This window comes from Cannabis sativa, chromosome 7 (assembly GCF_029168945.1).
Source record: "Cannabis sativa cultivar Pink pepper isolate KNU-18-1 chromosome 7, ASM2916894v1, whole genome shotgun sequence".
Lineage (NCBI taxonomy): Eukaryota > Viridiplantae > Streptophyta > Magnoliopsida > Rosales > Cannabaceae > Cannabis > Cannabis sativa.
Window position 1 is genome coordinate 32,758,255 of NC_083607.1, and position 22,406 is coordinate 32,780,660.

The following is a 22,406-nucleotide window of genomic DNA, read 5'->3' on the forward strand; positions in this document are numbered from 1 at the left end:
TTTGGTTTTTCACAAGTGCAATGATCCATGAAGTTAGATCAACCGAGTTAACAACTTATATTTTGGCACATCCAGAAGCCGGAAGTTTCGAGTCTCCGTTTTCGCAAAACAACAACATCTCCGAGAATGAGTGACTAGCTTTACCATAACATATAAAAGGACTAAGGGGTGTCAAACCATCACTTAGGCATCTCAAAGGACTCCCCTTGGACGTTTTCACAGTTATACCACCTCCAGTTTGACGTCAGGTGTCAACTAGGGCGCTGGAATGTCAACCTTGGCGCTGGATGTCAACTTGGGCGCTGGAACCTGAACTGCCTTTAGTAAAACAACCATAACTCACTCAATTTTATTTCGATTGATGAGATTCAACTTGAGTTTTGAAGCTATTTAAGCCCTCTATCAAGTCATGTCTCACACACCAGGAAAAATTATGAAGCTATCATCCTCAAAATTAACCCCCAAAAGAGTTACGAAAATAAGTTTTCAATATTTCGCAAAGGGACCTGTCAGACACCAAAAATTAACTATCTTTACCATAAGTTATTTTTCACTGTGAGATCATCATCAGCTGTGGAAAACACTTTATTTGTAATTTATCTCGTATTTTTGTGGGCCTCCTTCACCTATAAAAGGAGAGCTCCCTTAGGTTATTTTTGATATTCAGAAACTACCCATAAAGTCAGAGTTTTTTTTTCTAGAATTCGAAGCTTCAGATTCTTAAACACTTGCTGTAGTGATCATCTCGTGAGAATAAAAACTTGAAGTAGATTGTACTTAGTTGGAGGAAATTTATTTTAGGTTTTTTAATTGTTTTTTTTTTTAAGAATAAGTTTCTACAAAACAATGTGGTGCATATAAAAGCACTCAATTGAACCCCGGAACCAGCCTACCAACTACCCATACCAACTACCCCTCTAAAAATAAGAAACAAAATGCTCACCAACCAAGCACGACTCCCGCCAACAACCAAGTTCCTTATTCTTCTCCGCTGGGTCACTCAGTTGTCTCGGCTTGTAAAATGTCATCGTCTTCCCTCAAGCAATCTCAGGTCATCACCTGCAAAGGTACGTGCGCATTACATACGAAATATGAAAAAAAAAAAATGTAGCATACATAGATTAGGTAGGATGATTATGATCTTACTAGTAGAATAAATGGTTACATTACATTTGTCTTGAGAAGCTGCGGTGGCCTGGGGATCTGGTCAACCATTGGTGATGGAAGAAGTTGAAGTCAGCCCTCCTCAACCTATGGAAATCAGGGTCAAAGTTGTCGCCACTTCTCTCTGCCGCACTGATATCACTGCCTGGGAATCTCAGGTACGGGGTACCTTAATCTCTCTTGATGCTTGAAAATTGCAATAGTTTCTTATTTTGAGCAACCCACTTCGTTTATTGAGTGTTATTAACTGTTATCCTTTCTGGCTTCTTCTCTTTGCTGAGTTTTTGTTTCTCTTTTGTTTATATAAATAAACGAGTTAAAATAAGTAGTTTCTCCTGTTCGATGAACACAGTGGTAATTACATATGAAGTGAATTAAACAACAAGACATATACCAAAAGAGAGAGAGAGAGAGTGAGGGAGGAGTTTCTTGGTTTGGGTAATGAACAGACCATTTCAGAGATTGCGTTGGTTCATTTAAAAATTTGAGAAACAAAAATGAGTTTGGGGTCAAAGAAGCATTTTGTGTCTAGTAGTAATGGGCTTAACATTGCTAGTTTTGTGCGCCAGACGGGCGAATTAAAAGGAAAATGAGAAGTATAGTATGTCATACGAAATCGTAGGAAGTAAGCTGTATAGAAAGGATTCAATGGAGATTTTAGAGGAAGGTTGATGGAATCCAGTTGGCGATAAGAAGTGGTGAATGTGATGAAGCAAGATGAATTTGTTGTCAAGTCTTCTGTTATTCTTGTTCCCTGATTAAGGACAAGTCGTATAGCAACCCTCCAAATTAGCACAACCTCATCAATCCCTGATGGGTATGAAAAGAATACACCCATCTAGGAAAGTTCTGATCCGGACTAGGGTTCCAAGAGTTGTTCCCCAACAAGCTACCAACGAGGACCCGAAAGCCTTATTATTGCTCCGAGACAAGAGGAGGACCAACTTACCTATAAATGCAAGGCGATCCTAGAAACCACTTGCGAGGCGAGAGCCGGATAGCCCGAGCGACGGTTATACCTTTTCTGACACAAGATCAGATCTTGTTCCATGTGCGCGCACCTCACATCTGAATGCACTTTTTTGTTTGACTGCTTGTCTAGGCGTCTTATTTTCAAGGTGCAACCTTTTGGCGACGCGTGTCCTATACCGACAATGGTCCCCATTGTACAATTGTCTCAATGCATGAGAAAGAACTTTCTTGGATGCCCAATAGTCAGTATTTTATGTGTATTTTACTCCAATAGTGGGCTCTTTTGCAGAAACCCTAAATGGGTCCTGGGTCACCCATACCCGTACTTTAGCCTATCAATACCCATTCATTTCCACATAGAAGGGGATCAAAGAAAAGATAGCCGAAGCTTTGCTAAAATTTTCTAAGCTTTTTTCTTTTTCAAGAGAAACTTAGAGAGCAGAGTTAGAATTTTATTGTAAACACCACTCTAAAATATTATACTAGCCATTTAAGGCCAATATACTGACTCGTGGATTAGGACTCACTAATGCCTGAACTACGTAAAACTCTTTGTCTATTCTATTTACTGGATTTAATATTTCTTAAGCTCTATTTTAATTTGTTTCTGAAAATCTCTAAAATATTTTGGTGCTTTCATTGAATGCTGAGGAAAAATCTAAGCCACAGTATTGTTGAAACTATGGTGGCTACACGAAAAATAATCACAAAGAAGACTCCTCAAGGCAGCCTTGACGTCGTAATAGAAGATGTAAACCCTCTCTCTCCAGAGCACACCCAACCGAGCAATGCGAGAGAAGGGGATGCATCAGAAGCTGACAACCGAGAGGGTAACTTAGACAAGCATCGCAAACAGGGTGAAGAAGACTGTGAAATTGAAGACGAGGAGGAAGATGATGATGGATACGTCAAGGACGAGTACTATAAATATGGGTATTATTATGAACAAGACCTAAAAGTAGTTCGAGTGTCCAAAGAGCTGCATGAGACCCAGGAAAAGTTAGCCCGTCAAGAGAAGTTTTCTCAAAAGATGGAGAGTATGATGACACGCCTCCAAGAAAAGCTCGAAGATTTGGAAGAGGACTCTGAAGAAGATGCCTTGGTGGAACTCTTCAATGGAAACAACAGGGAAAACCCTACTAACGCTGAAACCTCAGCTCCTGCAAAGGACAAGGGGAAGGTGAAGGTGGGTGACCCTCAAAACTTGACAGCTCCCGAACCTCCTAGAAAAAGCGTGAATCCAACCAATAAACCTTTGCAGGCGCTGAAGGCCACCGATGCCTCTGGGCTTGGACGTCCTTCTGCTCTGAAAGGTCCTGTTGCGCAAAAAAGGCCTGGTGCGATAGGACAGTACTCTGATGATAGTTGGTCCACCGTGGACCTTCGAAGGCGTCTCGATGCTAAGTATGAAAAAGCTAAAGGAGAAAAGGCGACGCCACGTGGAAATGACCTCAGGTGAACGATAAGGCTCGCGAGTGCGACCTTCCAAATAGTGACACAAAGAGGTTGGAGGAGCAGATTGTTGCCTTAACCAAACTTGTCTGGAAATAGAGTGGGGCCTTTTCGGATTCAATTGATGAAGTTCCTGATGAGTCAGTCACGGAACTGCCAGTCTAGAAGGTCTACGTTGACGGAGCGTCAAATAAAAAGGAAGTCGAAGCAGGAATTGTACTAATCTTTCCTCAAGGACATCAGCTCGAAGGCGCCATTCGCTTTGAATTTTCAGCCTCCAACAACGAATCAGAATATGAGGCTATGCTAGTTGGCTTGCAATTGGCTAAAGTAGGAGCCTACGTTATTGAAGTGTACAACGATTCCCAGCTGGTGGTGAATCAAATATTCGGGGAATATCAAACCAAGAGTGAGAAGATGGCTGCCTATGTAACACGGTCCCGGGAATTGCTACATGGATTCAAAAGCTACAACATCCACCAAGTTCCAAGGGACCAAAATTCATTCGCGGACATGTTGGCTAAACTTGCAACACACTTGGAGATCGTACAATATAGAGTAGTGCTTGTAGGCCATCTGAAAGCTCCAAGTATGGCTGGATTGTGAACAGTGTCAGAGATACGCGAAGGTTCCGCGTGCATCACCTATTGAGATTATTCTCATGCAGAGTCCATGGCCATCTGCGGTGTGGGGAATAGACCTATTGGGATCACTACCAACTGGACAAGAGGAGGACCAATTTATAAATACAGGCTGATCCCAAAAGCCACTTGCGAGGCGAGAGCTGGATAGCTCGAGCGACGGTTATACATTTTTTGACACAGGATCAGATCTTGTCCCCAATGTTAGATCATGGTAGTGCATGCACCTCACCTTTGAATATACCTTTTTGTCTAATGGCTTGTCTAGGCGTCTTATTTTCAAGGTGCAACCTTTTGGCGACGCGTGTCTTGTACATACAATGGTCCCCAATGTACAGTTGCCTCAATGCACGAGAATGAACTTTCTTGGGGGTCCAATAGTCAGTATTTTATGTGAATTTTACTCCAATAGTGGGCTCTTTTATAGAAACCCTAAATGGGTCATGGGGTTACCAGTACTTATAAATACCCTTTTATTCCCACATAGAAGGGGATCACAAAAAAGACAGCCGAAACTCTGTTAAAATTCCTCTAAGCTTTTTTCTTCTTCAAGAGAAATCAAGAGAGCAGAGTTGAGGTTTTATGTAAACACCACTGTAAAATATTATACCAGTCATTTAAGGCCAAAATACTGACTCGTAGATTAAGGTTCATTAACGCCTGAATATGTAAAACTCTTTGTCTATTTTGCTTACTGCATTTAATATTTCTTAGGCTCTATTTTAATTAGTTTCCAAAAATCTCGGTAAACATCTTCAAATTCATATAATGGAAAACGATTTTGGTTGATATGTTGGAATGAAATATAACACACTTTTATTATTATTATTATTATTATTATTGACGTTTATTTCTTTCACTAGAACTCTATAAAAATTCTTGCTAATTTGAGCATGACAAGAGTTGATTAAGATTGTATGCTTGTGCACTATGAGTGTGCCAATTCTTGCCAAGCCGTGACACAATGTATCTCCTGGAGGTCCTAGGATGCTTTTACGGTGTGGGGGGCATGGGGTGCCATGAGGGTGTTTCAATTCAAATGTTCCTGTTGTTGTTTTGCTTTTGACAAGTAGTGTGACTGGAAAGAAACATTAGAATTATCAATGATGAAGAAGAGGACGTGGTGTTTTTTTTCTTTGATACAAAATTAAGCATTGTATGACTATGCGGATCTTCAACAAGGATTGTAACACATACTCCTCAACACTTCTTTGTGATTGGCATTAATTGTTGTAATGTGATAGTTTCATCTCTTATATAATTGCTTTGATATTTTATTAATCTCTTATTAATAAAAAATTTGTTTCACACACACACATATATATTTATATAAAGATTTATACATACATAATAAAGACACAGCTCTTAGTAAGTACATTGCTACTTGTAATCATTGAACCATTGTGGATATTTGCAATTGAATTTTCATCATTCTTTGAAAGAATGTACTTGATATTTTCTTGAATGGTTTCCTTAGTATTGGCTCTTTCTCAGAATGTATAATTTATTCACTTTTGGAAATTAAATATCATATCTTATATTTACTGCTAGCCATAAAATATTTGTCCATCAATGAACTTTCAATAACTTTATCTCTGGATAAATTTGTCTGACCTTTCTTGGAGAATTTTTCATTGATGCAGAATATATTTCCTCGGATATTTGGCCATGAAGCATCGGGGTAACCTTTTCCCCATTTTTCAATTACATAATTTGCGGTTCCCCTTCATGTTAGCTCATACGACGAAAATGGATTTTGGTCACTGTCACAAATTCTCAGCGTGTTCCCTTTTTGAGTGTCAGTTTAATCAATGTGCTTTTCCATATTATCTTTTTCTTTGGGTATGGGGTATTACTTAATTTTACTCTAAATCTCTAATTTAATTATGCATCTTAGAGGTTATTCTCTACTACGTCTGAGTCTTAACCATCATAAAGAGTTAAGGATTATTGTCTCATGTTTTATTGTTAAGTATGACATACAATTATTATTTTGTTTTTATTCTCTTAGGAATTTCACTTATTGGTATTAACAAATAAACAGAAAAATGACTTCAAAACAGCATATTTTATTTTTTTAAATCTGTAATCATATCAACATTTCTATTATATGTCGTTCAGTTAATGTTCTTCATTAAAATGTTCAGGATTGTCGAGAGTGTGGGGCAGGGAGTAACTGAATTTAGTGAGGGGGACCATGTGCTTACAGTATTCACAGGAGAATGCTTCACATGCAGACAATGTGTATCTGGTAAAAGCAACATATGCCAAGTATTGGGCTTGGAGAGGAGAGGTTTAATGCATAGTGATCAAAAGACACGCTTCTTCATAAAAGGAAAGCCTGTTTATCATTATTGTGCAGTTTCTAGTTTTAGTGAATATATCGTTGTTCATTCTGGATGTGCTGTCAAAGTCAACTCCGATGTCCCTCTAGACAAAATATGCCTTCTAAGCTGTGGAGTAGCTGCAGGTATCATTTAAAAGAATTCATTTTCTAAAGATATCGATACCTTTTGATTTTTTGTTTTTTTTTTCTTTATTTATAATTTTTCTTGCAATATCTGCGTATAAATATTCATATTTGGGCTATGTGCAAATTAAAGAAAAAGTCAAATTTGACAATTGGAATGGAATTAGTGCAGGAAATGATAATTTCAAATGATGAAATTAAGATTAACAAATTGTCTGAAGTAAAAATCACACACAAACATTCTCTTTATTTTTTTTTTCTTTTCTTAATCCATGTCACCAAAGGCATAATTTTTATATTCATTGTTGATATAGAGTTGAAATGTAAAAGAATAGTTCTCAAATATTTTTTGTGCAGAAAATTATGTTTTTAGATATGTATTTGGTAAAGGGAAAAAGATGAAGCTAGGAAAATGTAGTGTGATAGTTGGATAGGAGACTCGTCCTTGGAAATAGATGAGTATATTATTGTGGGTTGTATCAGATGCTTATCAGAAATGAAAATTCAACTGGTTGAGTAATCTAAAGAAAGGAATTGAAGTTCGTTGCTAGGTCTGGGTGCTGCTTGGAATGTTGCTGATATATCTAAAGGATCAACTGTTGTGATATTTGGTCTTGGAACAGTAGGCCTTTCTGTAAGTTCATAGACTTGATAATATGTTTACATTTCACTATGTTTCTCAACAATTGGCTCCTAAACTATGATTACAAACATGAAATGCATTTTTTTCTTTACAGGTTGCACAAGGTGCTAAGCTTAGGGGAGCATCTAGAGTAATTGGTGTAGACACAAATCCTGAAAAAATTGTAAAAGGTACCGACTTATTCTCTTCTAAGATTGGATTTATAAGGTTAATGCATGTAAAATTCTTGATGAATAATTTGTACTATTTTGGGTCCACAGCAAGTGGTTTTGGAATCACAGAATTTTTCAATCCTAATGACTGTAGCGAACCTATTCAGCAGGTATTTTATTCATCTAAACCACCATAATGAAAACTATCCTTCCCTTGACAATCATATTAGCTGACTTTAAAGAATAAAAATTGGTTGAACATTAACTTATTAGTTGAGTTGGTGGAGTTGTCATTTTTATTGATGTGGCCTTAAATTAAAACATAAATCAGTTTAGATAATAAAATATGATCACCAACTTACTTTGGCAACTCCCTTCTTCCAAGAAGTGCTTCATATTTGAGATAAATTTATCTTTGAAACTATTGGAATGTTTTATCGATTCAGGTTATTAAGCGTGTTACAGATGGAGGAGCAGATTACTCCTTTGAGTGTATAGGTGACACTGGAATGATAACTACAGCATTGCAATCATGCTGCGATGTAATTTTTATCACACCTTTATATTTCATAAATATATATTTTCTAAAGTGAACTTTGCTTCAACCTTTTTGTGGTGTCTTCTTTCAGGGATGGGGTATAGCTGTCACACTTGGTGTGCCAAAAGTAAAACCAGAAGTATCCGCTCACTATGGAACATTTCTATCTGGGAGAACATTAAAAGGATCTCTATTTGGAGGATGGAGACCTAAATCGGACCTTCCATCATTAGTTAACATGTACATCGAGAAGGTAAGCAGTCATGGCTATATAATTTGTTCTCCATTTCCTTCTTTTCATATAAATAATAACTAACAATATGTGTATGATTCTTAAAGTACTGAAGTTTAGTTATACCATTTTAGTATGTCAGTCTTGAAATTGAAACCAACTTAGTACATGTTTAATTAATAATATTTTCATATCTTGTATATGATAAATTGATATTACCACTTGGGTAGAGCTCACTCCCAAAAGCGACCAATCAATCTCATACTTAAGTGGCGTTTGGTTAGGAGGAATGAAAACATAGGAATATAAATGAGAATCAGAATAGAAATAAGAATAGAATGGAATAAAATTTAAAATGTACAAAAAAATTAATAAAAAAAACCATTAAATTTTTCTTCATGTTATATTGGAATGGTCTTTCCTTCCATTTCAAAATAGAATAGTCATTCTACTAAAATAGTGGAAAGAGCATTCTACTGGAATGACATTCCAATATTTTTAAATGCAACCAAACAAAGAAATGGAATAAAAATTGTTTCCTTTCTAATTCATTCAATTTTATTACCCCCAACCAAATACCACCTTAGTCCATGTGGGATCTATTCTACGGTGGTCCACTTTGGATGCATGGCTTTGATACCACTTGATACAACTACTTAGGTAGCCTAAGGGAGGAAGTACCCAAGCAGTTATATACTACCAACAAATCGCTTACTTGGTCAATGTGGATCCTAACATAAATCAGTTCAAAATTGTACTTTTCCATAGTTTTTTTAATATTAAAAAATTATAAATATGAATGGATAAGACCCCAGTACACAACACTTATGCTTACATCAAAAGTAGTCCTGATGACGTAGACATCCGTGTTTGACACGTGGCAAGAAAGAAAACATCCCGGAGTTGAGTAGTCTCGGATCATAGCAAGTCGACCTGGGAGGGGTCCCTAGCCCTGCGTCCAGGTTGACTTTGGGTTAATATTTGCCCTCCAAGTCAACTTTACACTTGTGTGGAGTTGACTTGGTGACGTGAACCAAGCCCGTTTTTCTCGAAATTATCAGGTGGATATCAATTTTGAAAATCTAGGACAATTGTTTCTGTTCTTCAAGCATTTCCACTAAGAGTAGGAGTTTGAATTCCCATTCCCTGTTGAATAGTGGAATTCGAAATTCTAAGTATAAAAAGAGAAGAGAAAAGATGAATATTTTTTCTTACCATTTATCTTCTCCTTTTCAACTTAAAATTTATATGACTCCTTGAATGGTTTCCTTTGAGTTGAGATATTGTGAAATCATGCCGACATTGAAACGTCAACATTTACAATAGATCTTTGGTTGTTGTCTTAGCATTGACTCTCTTATCACACTGTATGTTTATGTGAATATAGATGCAGTTTTTATCTTCTTTTAGGTTGTAGTGTTGAAGTTCTTTAGCATTCCCTCGGTTGTGTTTCAGTGAACGTGGTCTTGTTCATCTTCTCGGTTGGATAGCGGAGGAGGCCTCCGCCAACTCCTTAACTTTACAGAGTAGGAGGCCTTCAACATCCTCTCGACTTTCCAGCGAACGAGGCCTTCAACATCCCCTCGGCTTTGCAACGGAGGAGACCTTTATCATCTCCTCCAGCTTTACAGCGGAGGAGGTCTTCGTCATCTCCTCGGCTTCACAGCGGAGAATGTCATCTTGGCGACTGTCAACGATGTGTTGTAGCATTCGTTGGTTGTTCTTTGGTCAATTGAGGATGTGACCAACTCTTGAATTAATATGCCCAAGATAAGGGTGATGTTTTCCCCGTCTCGGGTGCACCTTAGAATGATTGCAGGTGCAGTCTCCATTTTTTCCTTGTTCTTTAACCTTAGAGGTCTTCATCGTCCCTTTGTATTCACAATAGAAGAGGCCTTCTTCGTCCCCTTGGTTGTCTTGACAGCAAAGGTGGTCTTCCACTTCCCCTTAACTGTTCTTGTTATCTCGATTTTTGTTCACCTGACGTGGCATGTCTACGTGGACGATATCAGCGCCACGTCGCAGTACAGTTCACCAACAAGAAGGCCAAGTCATCTACTCAGCACTTCAACCAACGGGGAGTCCCGGCACTCAAACGAGATGACGAATGACAGACCAGCCACCTCAAGGAGGCTGGCCGGCCAGCTTCTGGACAGCACAAGGTCGGTATGCTTGCATCCTGCAGGTGCATGATTTGCCAGAACTTGGCCTGGTAGGACTTTGGTGTACAACATTACACGTGGATAGCAAGCTAGACTGCGAATTGGGCCTTAACAACCCATGAAGATAGAGGAAAATATCTATTCTCAAGGGGCATTTTAGTCATTTGTATTTTATTTGATAATAAGGGTTTAAGCTCTTCTATATAAAGGGCTTTATTTAAACCCTAAAACCCTACGTCATAACTAAGTTCAAAATCTTAAGTCTTAAGCTCTAAGTCTGAGAACTTATCTCATCTTTCTCTCTCTCACACGCCCATTGCTTCTCTCCACACTTGAGATTTGCCATCTTTGATTCCTACACTGTAACCTTAAGAGAGCTATCGCAGATCCCACCTATAGTGATCTGAATAGTATTATCTCCCAGTATCTATACAACTAAAAGGGGAGTAGGTCATTACCTGCTAACTAAGGGGGCCGAACTCTATAAAAATCTTGTGTTCTTTTACTTTTAATTTCTTATTGTGTAACACGTGGCAAGCATCGGAGTTAATACGACTCCGCTGTCGGTTGGCCAAACCTGAGGTCAACAATTATCATAGTGAAGGAGGTTTTCCTCATTCCCTCAGCATAGTCGAGGAGATCTTCTGGGCGGATGTCAACGATGTGTTGTAACATTCACATTCTACTCTTTGGTTGCCAAGGAGACGGTCGATACCAACTGCTGTCGAGATTTTGACAGACATGTGTTAGATAATTGAGATGGCTCGAAGGTCGCTGGGTGTTGACCTTCAAAGGAGACTTGGTGTCGATCACTATGAAGGTTGTCCTAGACCTAGTGATGTTTGCCATGGGGCTGTTTCGACTGTGAGTGGTAATCTGGTCTTACCACAAGGAACGATGTTGGCTCACCTGAAACCATACATGAATTGTTTGCATGACTTCAAATCTTTTAGGGAGTGACTCACTCTTTCTAGTGTCTGTTTTGATTAGAACATTTGGTGATGCCTGATCCTTAAACATCACCTTAGTTGCCATGATGTTTGAAATTTCATTGACACTGTCTGAGCTTGACTGCTCTTGCCCCCCCAATGTTGATCTCTTAGTGACTGGAGTGAAAAACATTGAAGTTTTGTATGTTGAAGTTATCTGCTGTGAGTGAGATAAACCACTGTTGAGGTGTGGTGGGTTGTTGCTTATGCGCTTGGTGCTCAAACATAAATTCATTTTATGATCATAAGTGAGATGAATCATTGTCGATAAGTAGTGTGGAGAAACCTGTTAGATTTTCTGTATAAGGGCGAAATCATTGGTTGTTGAAGAACCTGGTTTGATGATTTCAACTCATAAAACCTTGTCAAAGAAAAAACTCCAAGGGAGGAAAAAGAAAAAAGATAGATTGGACTGAACCCGTGCTAAGTACAGCGTCCCATACTTAGGAGGAGGCTTAGCCACTGAAAGAATACCACAACTGGGGCAACGTCCCACTCTCAGAGGGTTTTCTTCAATCAACTAGAAAATTTCTTTTGGATGCAACGTCCTGCTTCCAGAGAGCCTATTGTAAATGATGATGCTGTTCGTTTTTTTTTGTGATTCGAGGAGGAACACTTGCACTAGCACTTTAGATTGATAAACTCGTTGTTATATTCTTGTGTGACCTCAAACGTTTATACTGTAATAGTGCTCATTTTTGGTGTGTAGATAGTCTGTATGTGGAGTTATTCAACTTAATGAACTTACCAGCACTCGCACTAGCACTTCAAGATTAAGAAACTCAGTTACTAGGGATAACGTCAACATTTCATTAAACCAAAGAAATACTAACTCAGGTGTGCGGAATTTTTGAATGCCACTGCAACCCTTGCTCCCGTATACCAGGGTAACACTAGGCTCTCGTATACCAAAGTGTATGTGACATACATGACTCTCGTGTACCATGATTTTTGTGAATGTTCATATAACGTACATAACTCTCATATACTATGTTTTATTTGCCCCCCAAGTGATCGAATAAATACCTCCATTGGTCACTTGTCATACCGAATCCCGTTGGGCTTTGTTGATCATGTGTCTCAGAGAGTTATTACATGTGTAAGCATCTGTCCACTTATTCGGAGATTTATGGGTTGGCAGTGTTTAACTCATTAAAGAAATAACTGTAGTTACCTCAAGACCAACTCTACAAGCTTTGTTTAGCGCTTGAGAGTGTTGTCAGCAGTTGCAGACTTTCGTTTTTCATCAACATTTAGCTTAAGTGATCCCCACTACACTAATGTCTTGTTCGAATAATATTGTAGGGGTCATACCTTAGCGATGGACCTCCCAAATAAAAGATGACTTTGTCGCATCTTATCAGCTCGAGAGGCGATCGTTTCACTTGCACAAGGTAAAGTAAATCTCATTGTGCAGCGTACTGTTTAGGGAACAATTGCTTTATTGATGATATCGTCTCAAATGCTCCCTGTTCCAATACCTTGGTACCAACACTGGATTCAAGTGGCAGTCATAGAAAATTCAAACCTGTTTGTCCCTGGTTCTAACGCTTCAGTGGCGATATAAGGTCCTTCCCTCTTTCAGTGGGAGTCTTCAGTGTCACTTTCTTGATCTATATCTTTAGAAGACTCATAGGACATCTTCATTGCTGCTTCTCTGTTTCTGATCATTGTTGGAAACAAAGGGAGAATCTTTGTCACTGCCTTCCTCTCCTGAGTCGTCTTGGGAAGTAGGGGGAGATTCATCATCACTGTTTTCTTGCTCGAGACTTTCTTGAGAAATAGCAGGGGACTCGTCATCACTATCTCCCTGCTCGAGTTCATCTTAGGAAATAGAAGGAATCTATTTCAGTGAAGGCATTCGATGTTGACTCTTCTTTACTATCTTGGTCAATGTCTCTTCGAGACTCAGGAAATAGATAAGCAGTGTAATTGATTGCATTTGGTTAAGCAACTCCTCTGACCTTCTTGACGGCTTCTTCGAGCTTGATGAAATCGTCAGCTCTATCTAAAAGCTCTTGAATGGTGTATATTGATTTGAGCTTCAAGTCTTTCAAGAATGGACTCATTTCTGTTAGTCCAGCTGTCATTGCTATGACTTTAGCGTCTTCACTGAGTATCTTCGTCTGTGCGGTGGCCTTTAAGAATTGTTGAAGATGATCCTTTAAAGGTTTGTCTTCTTGTTGCTTGATGTCGACCAAATAGTTGGGCTCGATTGGTCTGTGCCTTGATGGGAAGAATTGGTCATAAAATACTTTCTTGAGCGCTTCCCAGGAAACAATAGATCTCGGGGAAAGCTTGAGATACCATTGTTGTGCTGCTTCTGATAGCGTGGATAGAGAGACTCGACAACGAGAATCGTCTAAAATGCCTTGCAGGTCAGTCTGTACTTCGAAGTTGTGTATGTAAGAGAGAGGGTCTTCTTTGCTAGTGTATGGATACTGGAATTCTTAATTTTGAGGGGATCTTCAAAGCCTTGATTCGATCTGAGAGAGGAGAACATCGCTCTTGATCTAACCCGTACCCTGTTGGCTTCGGAGTAATGATACCCTTAACCAGAGCGGCAAGGGTGTCAAATTCATCCCTACACACTGTGGTGATATGTGTATCAGCTGGCCGCTTCTTCGTGATGTTGTTATGCAGGCTCTTTTGTCTTCCAAGTCGATCAAAGACATTGATCGACTTAGGCCTTGTGGTTGTTGCCTAGTCGTGTGTCCTTGCTGGCAATTGTGGGGGATTTATCCCTGTTATCTGTGTTTTTAAGTAGGAGACACGTGGCATAATTAGAGGTAAAGATGCGTTAATCTCCCGGACCAATAGGGATGACCACCACGGATCCTCACGGAGACACCCCGTTAATCTGGGAGGGGTTTGATGGATACTTAAGGCAGAGGGCTATCTATGGCCAGTTAACATCTTCGAGACGCGGAAGGACCGTATTTGTCCTGGAGCTTCGAGAAGTCCTGGAATGGCAGGTTGGTTGTCTAAATTCTGGGTAAGGACTACTCTGGACTGATGACGGACGACAACTCCTACACGGATGTGGATGGCCACGCCAACCTCATATGGAAATCGACCTACAGACGGTTATACCTTTTTCTGACACAAGATTAGATCTTGTCCCCCGTGCCAGGCCATGGTAGTGCGCGTACGTATCTCAGGACATGCCTTTTGCCAAACGACTTGTCTAGAGAGTAATTTGTAAAGGAGAAACCTTTGAGCAACACGTATCTCTAATATAGACCTTTGGGAGTTCAAGAAACACTTTGTAATTGCTCAAAACATTGTCTAAAAATGCTGGATTAGTCTCGGTGGTGGCTAAATTACATTTTTCCAGCCGCTCAGTGGGTTCTTTGTGGCACATTCTCAACATTGTTTTCAAATTCACTAGACTCTTTCCCACACAAGAATTCCCTTTTATGGTTACGAGTTGTTCCCCCACTTTGAACTTCAAAATCTGATGCTTCCAATCAATGTGAGTGTTGCCCAAGGTTGCCAGCCATTGCGTACCCAAGATTACATCTGTGCTTCCTAATTCAAAAGGTAAAAAATCATCAATGATGGTCAGCCCTTGTAGTTCTAGCACCACTTCCTTACTAACTCCTTCACTCTTAATCGATTTTCCCGATCCCAAAGTCACTTTATACTCCCCTGTTTTAGTTAACGACAACTTGTTCTTTTTTACTAATTCTTTGGAAATGAAGTTGTGGGTAGCCCCAAAGCCGATAAGTACCGTAACTTTATAATTCCTTATCGCTCCTTTAATTTTCGTAGTGCGTGGGGCTACTATTCTCGTTGCTGAATTTAGCGAGACTTCCACTATCTTTGTAATCTCAGCTTGATCAAGGGCCAATTCATCCTTCTCCGGTCCCGAGTCTTCGTCCTCATCACAAGTGATTACCATACTCAATTCCTTCCTAGCACATCGATCCCGGAGCCCATTTGGTATCACACCGATACCAAATGCCTTTTTGTCATTTTTCTTGCACCTCGGAATTAGCCAATGGGTTTCTGATCTTTATTAGAAAGGTTGGTTCTCCTCCTATCCCCATTGTTGCCTGGCCCTTTGAAATTGTTCCAATTCAAATGAGAACCAAATAAAGAATGGTTCTTGCCCTCGATCTTAGCAGCAAAATCCATGGCCTTGTTCAAACTTCAAAGTATTGGGTTCAAATAACCTCAACTCTTCCTTAATATTCTTTTTTAACCCAGTCAAGAATTGGCTGAGCGCCACCACCTCGGAGACATCATTTAAGGGTGCAAGCAGTTCCAGATATTCTTCCATGGAACCTTCTTGTCGGAACTTGCAGAACTGTTCGTGGAGCGAACCCTTGGAAGTGTTACGAAATTTATTCAAGACCAGCAACCGTAGGTCTTCGCACAAGATGATCAAACGGCGCCGCAACTCCCACCGGTACCAAGTAAGCGCCTTCCCTTCGAAACTGATTGCAGCTGTCTCCAACATCTCCTCAATACTGAATCGTTGGAGGGTGAAATACTTGTCAGCTCGGAGCAACCACCCGTCATGGTCGGTACCATCAAAGATGGGTAATTGCAGTCGTCGTAAGCGACAGTGCCATCGATGCTCGTAAACGGAGTTGGTATTTCTCATGTCCGGTACTGTTGAAAATCCCATGGTTGGTTGTTGAATCCATTTTTAAGATTTTTCTAGAGTTCTTAAATGGGGTTGTTTCGTAACGGGCTCTTTGTTCTGGTTCAACCCACTTTCATCAGCTTGCTTATCTAATAATTTTCCAAGCATGGCTGTAATCTCCTCCTTAAACTGTCGCATTTCATGTCTGATACATTCGATTTTGGCATCGACATGTTCCTCTGTCTCCGGCATCTCCTCTGTGCGTTCTTGGTCGTTCTTGGCAGCTTTCTTAGTGGGTGCCATGACTCTCACGTCAACTGCTCTGATGCCAATTTGATGCACTCACAGTCACCTCATTATAAGCTCAAATCAAAGTTAGCCAAGCCATAGAGTTGAAGAAAAGTCTGGTATTATTGATGAATGAAAGACATTTACAAAATCTCTTTCATAGCTTTTCAAGACAACCAGGTATCTCCCTAGAGTATTATTTACCCTGTACAATTTTCTCAATGCCCCAAATGAAAGAATAAGACTCTACTTATGCCCAACCCACTAAAACTGACACCAAACTAAACACTTCCTTTGACCAAGGTTGCCACATCAACAGTTATATGTACACTTAGTTTCTTTTGTTTTTATTTCTTCTAGAATACACTTTAAGTGGTAGTGGCAGTGGTGTAACACAACCTTCATTAAATTGGTCATAATTCACTCAATATTGATCCGATTGATGTAATTCAACTTGTGTTGCGAAGCTATTTCACTGCTCTATCAAGTCTTGACTTCCACTTCAATCGCAATTCTAAAGCTATTGACTCCAAATTTCACCCTGAGAGAGTTATAAATTTAAGGTACAACTTACCCAAAACAAGTGCTGCAGACACGACTCAACCTTCGAAAATTGACGAGCGACTTCCAGAGTCGATTTCATCGTTAGATCATCATCTACGGTAACAAATAGCCTAAATGTAAATTTTCATATTTTTTGAATTATTTTTTTTTATCATTTTAATAGGACCTCTTTCCCTATAAAAAGAGAGCTCTTCTAGCTCATTTTTTACATTTAGAAAAGTACTCATAAGATCAGAACATCTCTCTCTAGAAATTAGAGCTTTCAGACTTAGCCGATTTTCTTGTAATTTTTGTGGCATTAGGAAAAATTAATGTGCATCCTATGATGCAAAGAAGGCGACCATTTATCTGTTTGTCCCCGGGATGGTGTGTTTGTTGTAAGAAAAGTAGTGAAGAAGTGGCACATTTGTTCTTGGGGTGCTGTCTTGCCCAAAAACTTTGGATAAAGCTGTTGAATGCCTTTGAGATCCAATGGGTACTTCCCGATTTAGTCCAGCAAGGTGGGGGGTAGTAAGGGTAGATCATATCTATGGAAGACAGCTGTTCTAGCAATCATTTGGGTTATTTTGCTCGAAAGAAATAACAGAATTTTTGAAGGGATTGAAGCCTCAGTTGAAGAATTATGGAAAAAAGTCAGATTTTGGACAGCTGTTTGGGTTTATAAAACTAAAAGTTTTGAGCAGTTTTCGTTCTTAGATTTGAATAGAGATTGGAGATTGTTGAGTAATGTTGCTTAATAGCACCTGAATTGTTGATGTCTCGTTGGTTTGGTTTTGTTTCAAATGTTTTAAATGTTTTTGATATAGCACTTGTAATCATGGTATTCCTCCGCCACAAGTAAAGCTATCTATAGATAACGGGGGAGGGGTCGGTCTTAGACAAAGATCTCTTTCTGTTTTTCAAAAAAAAATTCTTGTAAGAAATAAAAAGCCAAAGTAGATGTAGCTCCTATACCATCCTGACTACCATCGCGACATGGCGAGTGAACTACTATAAATTTTGCATGTCTCTCTAAATTATATACTTAAATTTATTATTCATCTCGCCAATCTAACGAGCTAGTGTTAGTCACTTTTCAGCATCAACAACTTATTCTAGAAATAAAACAAACCAGGATAAAGTTTTACAAAACGGAGGTTAATTTTGTAAATTTAGATAACTATTACATTAAGTTAGTTTGTAGCTGATCTTGAGTGTATATGTAGTCCCTGATGGAAGAACAGGGTATTCAGGGTATTAGGAGATTGGGATTGGTTTCGGGAGAGTTGAATGTCTCTTGAGTTACCTTCCCTCTTCCAGATTCTCACCAATTTATAAAGAAGTAATTCAGCTCAATGTGTTTGTCTTTTTCTCTCCTCTCTTAATCTTTCTCTTGCTCTCTCATTATTGCTAAAACCCGTCCATAAATTTACACCAATCTACAAAATATTAATAAATTTTTTATGAACAAAAAAAGAAAAAGAAATTAGAATTGAGGGATATGTAGAACTTTAAATTGATGTACTATATACAAAGTATTAAATGCTATCAAGTTCGTAAGACAAACAACAAGGTAATAAAATGGAATATTCCCTTACAGTGACTTCAAAACGAAAAGATAAAATGGGAAAAAAAAAAGGTAAAAAGACAAAATTAGAAGCGTTTATCGTTGTTGCACAATGCTCACTTCTAGTGCTATGAAACTGTTAAGTTTATTGTGGAAACTAAGCCTGGTGTGCAGCAAAATTGCAGAGAAAAAGGAAGAAACGCCTGAAACCAACAATCATATTAATCTCAGGGAAACAAAAAAACAGCAAAAGGAAGATAATTCCTGGAATTCGAGAGCTTGGACTCTCCTAACAACCCACCAAAATTCCCGTAAACCCTTTTATCACGCACTCCACTCTTTATTACAAAACCCAAAACTAACTCAGCCTTCTCTTTTCTATGAGTCAACATCTCTCACAACACACCCTACACTCATGTCACACCTTTTCGTCTCTATTCTTTCTCCGCACACAAGTGTATTTGAATATTGGCCTGAAGTGGCCATATTGTAAGACTCAGCATAAAAGCCAAACAAATGAAACTAAAATAAATAAATAAAAGGACGGGAAAACAAAACAGAGGAAAAGGAAAGGAAAATTACGATAAACTTACTCGGTTTATAACAACATATTTTTCTTACAAACTTAAACTAAGGGCACTAGTTATAAAAAATGCATTCAGCTTATGTTATTTTCTCTGTACGTATAAATCTTGGAACAGAAGAAATTGAGAAAAGAGATGAAAGACAAAGTATAGTAAGTAATTCCAAGTCTCTAAGTAGCATAATGAGCTTATATCTTGTATCCATTTCACTGTTCTTAAGAATTATAGTTTTATTTATAGGAAGGACTATATCCTAAAGCTAATTTTGTTAAATCAAAAGATTTTGGTGCGACAACAAGAGAAATTTACCCCCTTCGTGGATATTGTAATTGTTTTCCTATGCAAATTACTACTTTATACTATTTTATTGTCTAATCAACTACAATGGAGTTGTCATGTTTTATTATGTATAGTTTCATTACATTATGGCATACTGTTATATTTCATTTGTAAAAATGCAATTATGCATCCCATGTGTGATGATAGTTGAAACTTTATGGCTCATGTGTCATGTTACTTGCTTTCAAAATCAGAAGGAAATAACTGCTTTTCTTTATTATTTTGTTTTGTTAAATGTAGAGAATTTATGGCTTTCTTCGTGATATTTTGTAGCTATATGTTGTCATTAAGGACCACTTTTGGGTAGAAAACTAGAGCTTGGTATGTTTTGGAGTTTATTTCCTAGTAAAAGTGCAAATAGCCATGCATGAAAATTTTGCTAGGGTATGCTATTAAACATTAATCTTTTCTAGAAACAGAACATAGAAACATGAGAGGGGATGCACACAAATAAAACTATAGTCCCATGTGTGATTTTAGCGCCAGATAAACCTTGCAAGACTGGCATAACTCATGAATAAGGTGGCTGAAAATTTATATGCTTCTTGTATTCAATGTCAATCAAATTCATCTTTTCTCTTTTAATTTAGCAGTAGAAACCGTTTGAATAAGTGCATTTTTCTTTAGTATGCCTTGAGAAAGTTGCTACATAATATCATGTAAATTTTGGTTGATGCCTCAAGTATGAGGACTATTTTAATTTGTTCTATGCTATTCTCATCTCTGCCTTTCTTTTTCCTATTTCATCATATTCAAGTTAGTTTTGTCCGTCAAAGGTGTTCTGACCTTGCAGGATGATTACGAATAATACTGAAGAGTTTTCTTGTTTTAGAACATGTCGCTCGTATGTATGCATTCATTCCTCGCAGAAGAGATCATTGACAGTTGTTTTTTTTTTTCCTTTCAGAAAATTCAGATTGACGAGTATATAACACATAATCTGGCATTTGGGGATATCAATAAAGCTTTCGATCTCATGAAAGAGGGCAAGTGCTTGCGCTGTGTTATTCACATGTGAAAGTATTTCTTCTTGGTTCAACAAAATTATAAATTGCAGAAATTGCAATGATGGAATATGTTCTTTGTAATGATCGAACCTGTTGTGAAATATGACCAATTTATGATAGCACATTTGGTTGAAGAAGACTAATGATTCTGACTTAAATATTTATTTTTATGTTGTACCCTTATTCTTACCACCTTTTGCTTCCCTTCTCAATATATCCATTGGATTATGGTTGTTTGAGAGGCACCTCGTACTCACTCATGATGAATGGGCGAATTCAAGGTCAATATTAAGGGTGAGAAAGGTCTTAAAAAAAGAACCTATCTCCCTTTACTCTTTATCTTGATGATGGAGTATTTGACTCACCTTATCCAACAAGCTCCTGGAAGAGGAAATTAAGCTGAGAAGGCCTAGAGGTTGCGTGATAACTCTTGAATAAAGAGTTATTTGTCATTTTTTTTTAGCTTAATTTGTGTGTATTTTATTTATATTTAGTTCTTTTCCTCCCATTTTGTGAAAATATATGTTATTTTGTATTTTTATATTCTTTTGGGTAATTTGGAGTTGTTAGTGAGAATTATTAAGTTATTGTGCTAAAATTAGATATACGCAAGTGCACGTAGCCACAAACAAGTAATATAATGATAAGTAAAAGAGTGTAAAGCCCGCTTAGTTAATTTGGAAATTATCAGTTGAATGTGATTAATTATGAAATTATTTATAGCTATTTAAATAATTTATTACTGTTATCTACGTATTCAGTAGCTTGCCTATTTTGTAATTCCGGTGCCCGGTATTTTGGAACTCGGCGTTTGGCTCAGTAGAAACCACAACTTAGTATGCTAGTAGTTTGGGGACGGGTTTTAGACATTGGGAATGTCGGGAATGGCCGGGAATTTAGAATTTCCCAAAAATACCCCTTTAGTATGGTTTTTGTGATTTTATGGTGGAGGGGCAAAATGGTCTTTTTGCCCCAATGACTTTTTGTCTTTTAGTGACTTTTTATTTGGAAAATAAATGTTTATTTTATGTGTTTATTTGGCTGAAGTAAAGTGGTATTTTTGGCTTAAAAATCTTATTTTCCTTTATTTCCACACTTAGTCAAATTAGAAAGGAAATTTCAAAACTCACACACTCAAAGCTCTCTCTCTTTTTCGGCTGGGTATTGGGGATTCAAAGGCTGGGTTTTTCAAGCTTGATTCATCACATTTTAGAAACTCTTGATTGTGGTATGTATCTCTTACTTGTTCTTCTTAGTCTTCTTGGAATTTTTGATAAAAAAATGAGTTAATGCATGTTAATTTGAATGTTGTTGCTGCTGAGTTTGATTGTTGATTTCTGAGGTTAAATCTTGGTTTTTAGGTGTTAATTAAGCTACTTGTGGTGTATAATTCCTAGGTTGAGCATGCTAGAATTTTCTTATGCAAAAGTTTGGTTTTCAAAGTAAAAAATTGAGAAATTGGTGGCTGTAGTTGTTGCATGAACTAGGTTTTGTTTTCTGCTGTATTTCTATGCTTGATTATGTGATTCTAAGCTAGCTTGAGGCTTGTGAGTGAGCTTTAGCCAAGTTTGAGTTTTTACTCAAAGCTTGGAGCTCACATGGTGAATTTTGCTTCTGAGGTTTCTGGGTTAGTTTGTTGCCTTAGATTTGTTCTTTGGGGTGTTTAGAGCAGGTCTGGAAAGTTTGGAACCAATTGGGGTTGAATTGGTCGAGTTATGAAAATTTTGGTTGGCTGCGAGGAACCGGAATTCGGTTGTGCATCCGAATTCGGATGAGGGTTCGAATTTTCCAAACCGAATTCGGTTGGGCAACCGGTCTACCGGTTGGGGAAAATTCAGGGACCCTAGTTTTCCTCGTTTTTTTGTTTTTAGGGGTATTGCCATGCTTTTTATCGATAGGGAAACTTTTAGTTCATAGTTTTAGTCCCCGGGAAGTGATTTAGCGTGTCACTTATAGCGTTGTGATTTTTATTGTTTAGGAGCCGATGTCCGGGCTCGGCTTCGGTTCCAGTCAGGTTGACCGGCACACCTGAATTCGGAATCCAGGTAAGATTAGTATAACAGTATGCA

The 22,406-nt window shown here is 38.2% G+C and overlaps 1 protein-coding gene across 1 annotated transcript; it reads left to right on the top strand.

Annotated features, from left to right (window-relative positions):
• The first annotated feature begins 905 nt into the window (after nucleotides 1-905).
• Nucleotides 906-20,916, top strand: LOC115697476 (alcohol dehydrogenase-like 6). Its single transcript, XM_030624498.2, has 10 exons — nucleotides 906-1,067; nucleotides 1,186-1,322; nucleotides 5,873-5,910; nucleotides 6,377-6,699; nucleotides 7,251-7,333; nucleotides 7,437-7,512; nucleotides 7,603-7,664; nucleotides 7,941-8,036; nucleotides 8,124-8,285; nucleotides 20,238-20,916. Exons 1-10 carry the CDS (start codon nucleotides 1,022-1,024, stop codon nucleotides 20,346-20,348), a joined length of 1,134 nt encoding a protein of 377 aa, XP_030480358.1. The 5' UTR covers nucleotides 906-1,021; the 3' UTR covers nucleotides 20,349-20,916.
• The last annotated feature ends 1,490 nt before the right edge of the window (nucleotides 20,917-22,406 follow it).

Coding starts and splice junctions, on each gene's coding strand:
- LOC115697476 (XM_030624498.2), top strand. CDS start 1,022: ATGTCATCGTCTTCCCTCAAGCAATCTCAGGTCATCACCTGCAAAG. Junction 7,513..7,602: donor TCCTGAAAAAATTGTAAAAG/GTACCGACTTAT, acceptor TTGGGTCCACAG/CAAGTGGTTTTGGAATCACA. Junction 8,286..20,237: donor TTAACATGTACATCGAGAAG/GTAAGCAGTCAT, acceptor TTTTCCTTTCAG/AAAATTCAGATTGACGAGTA.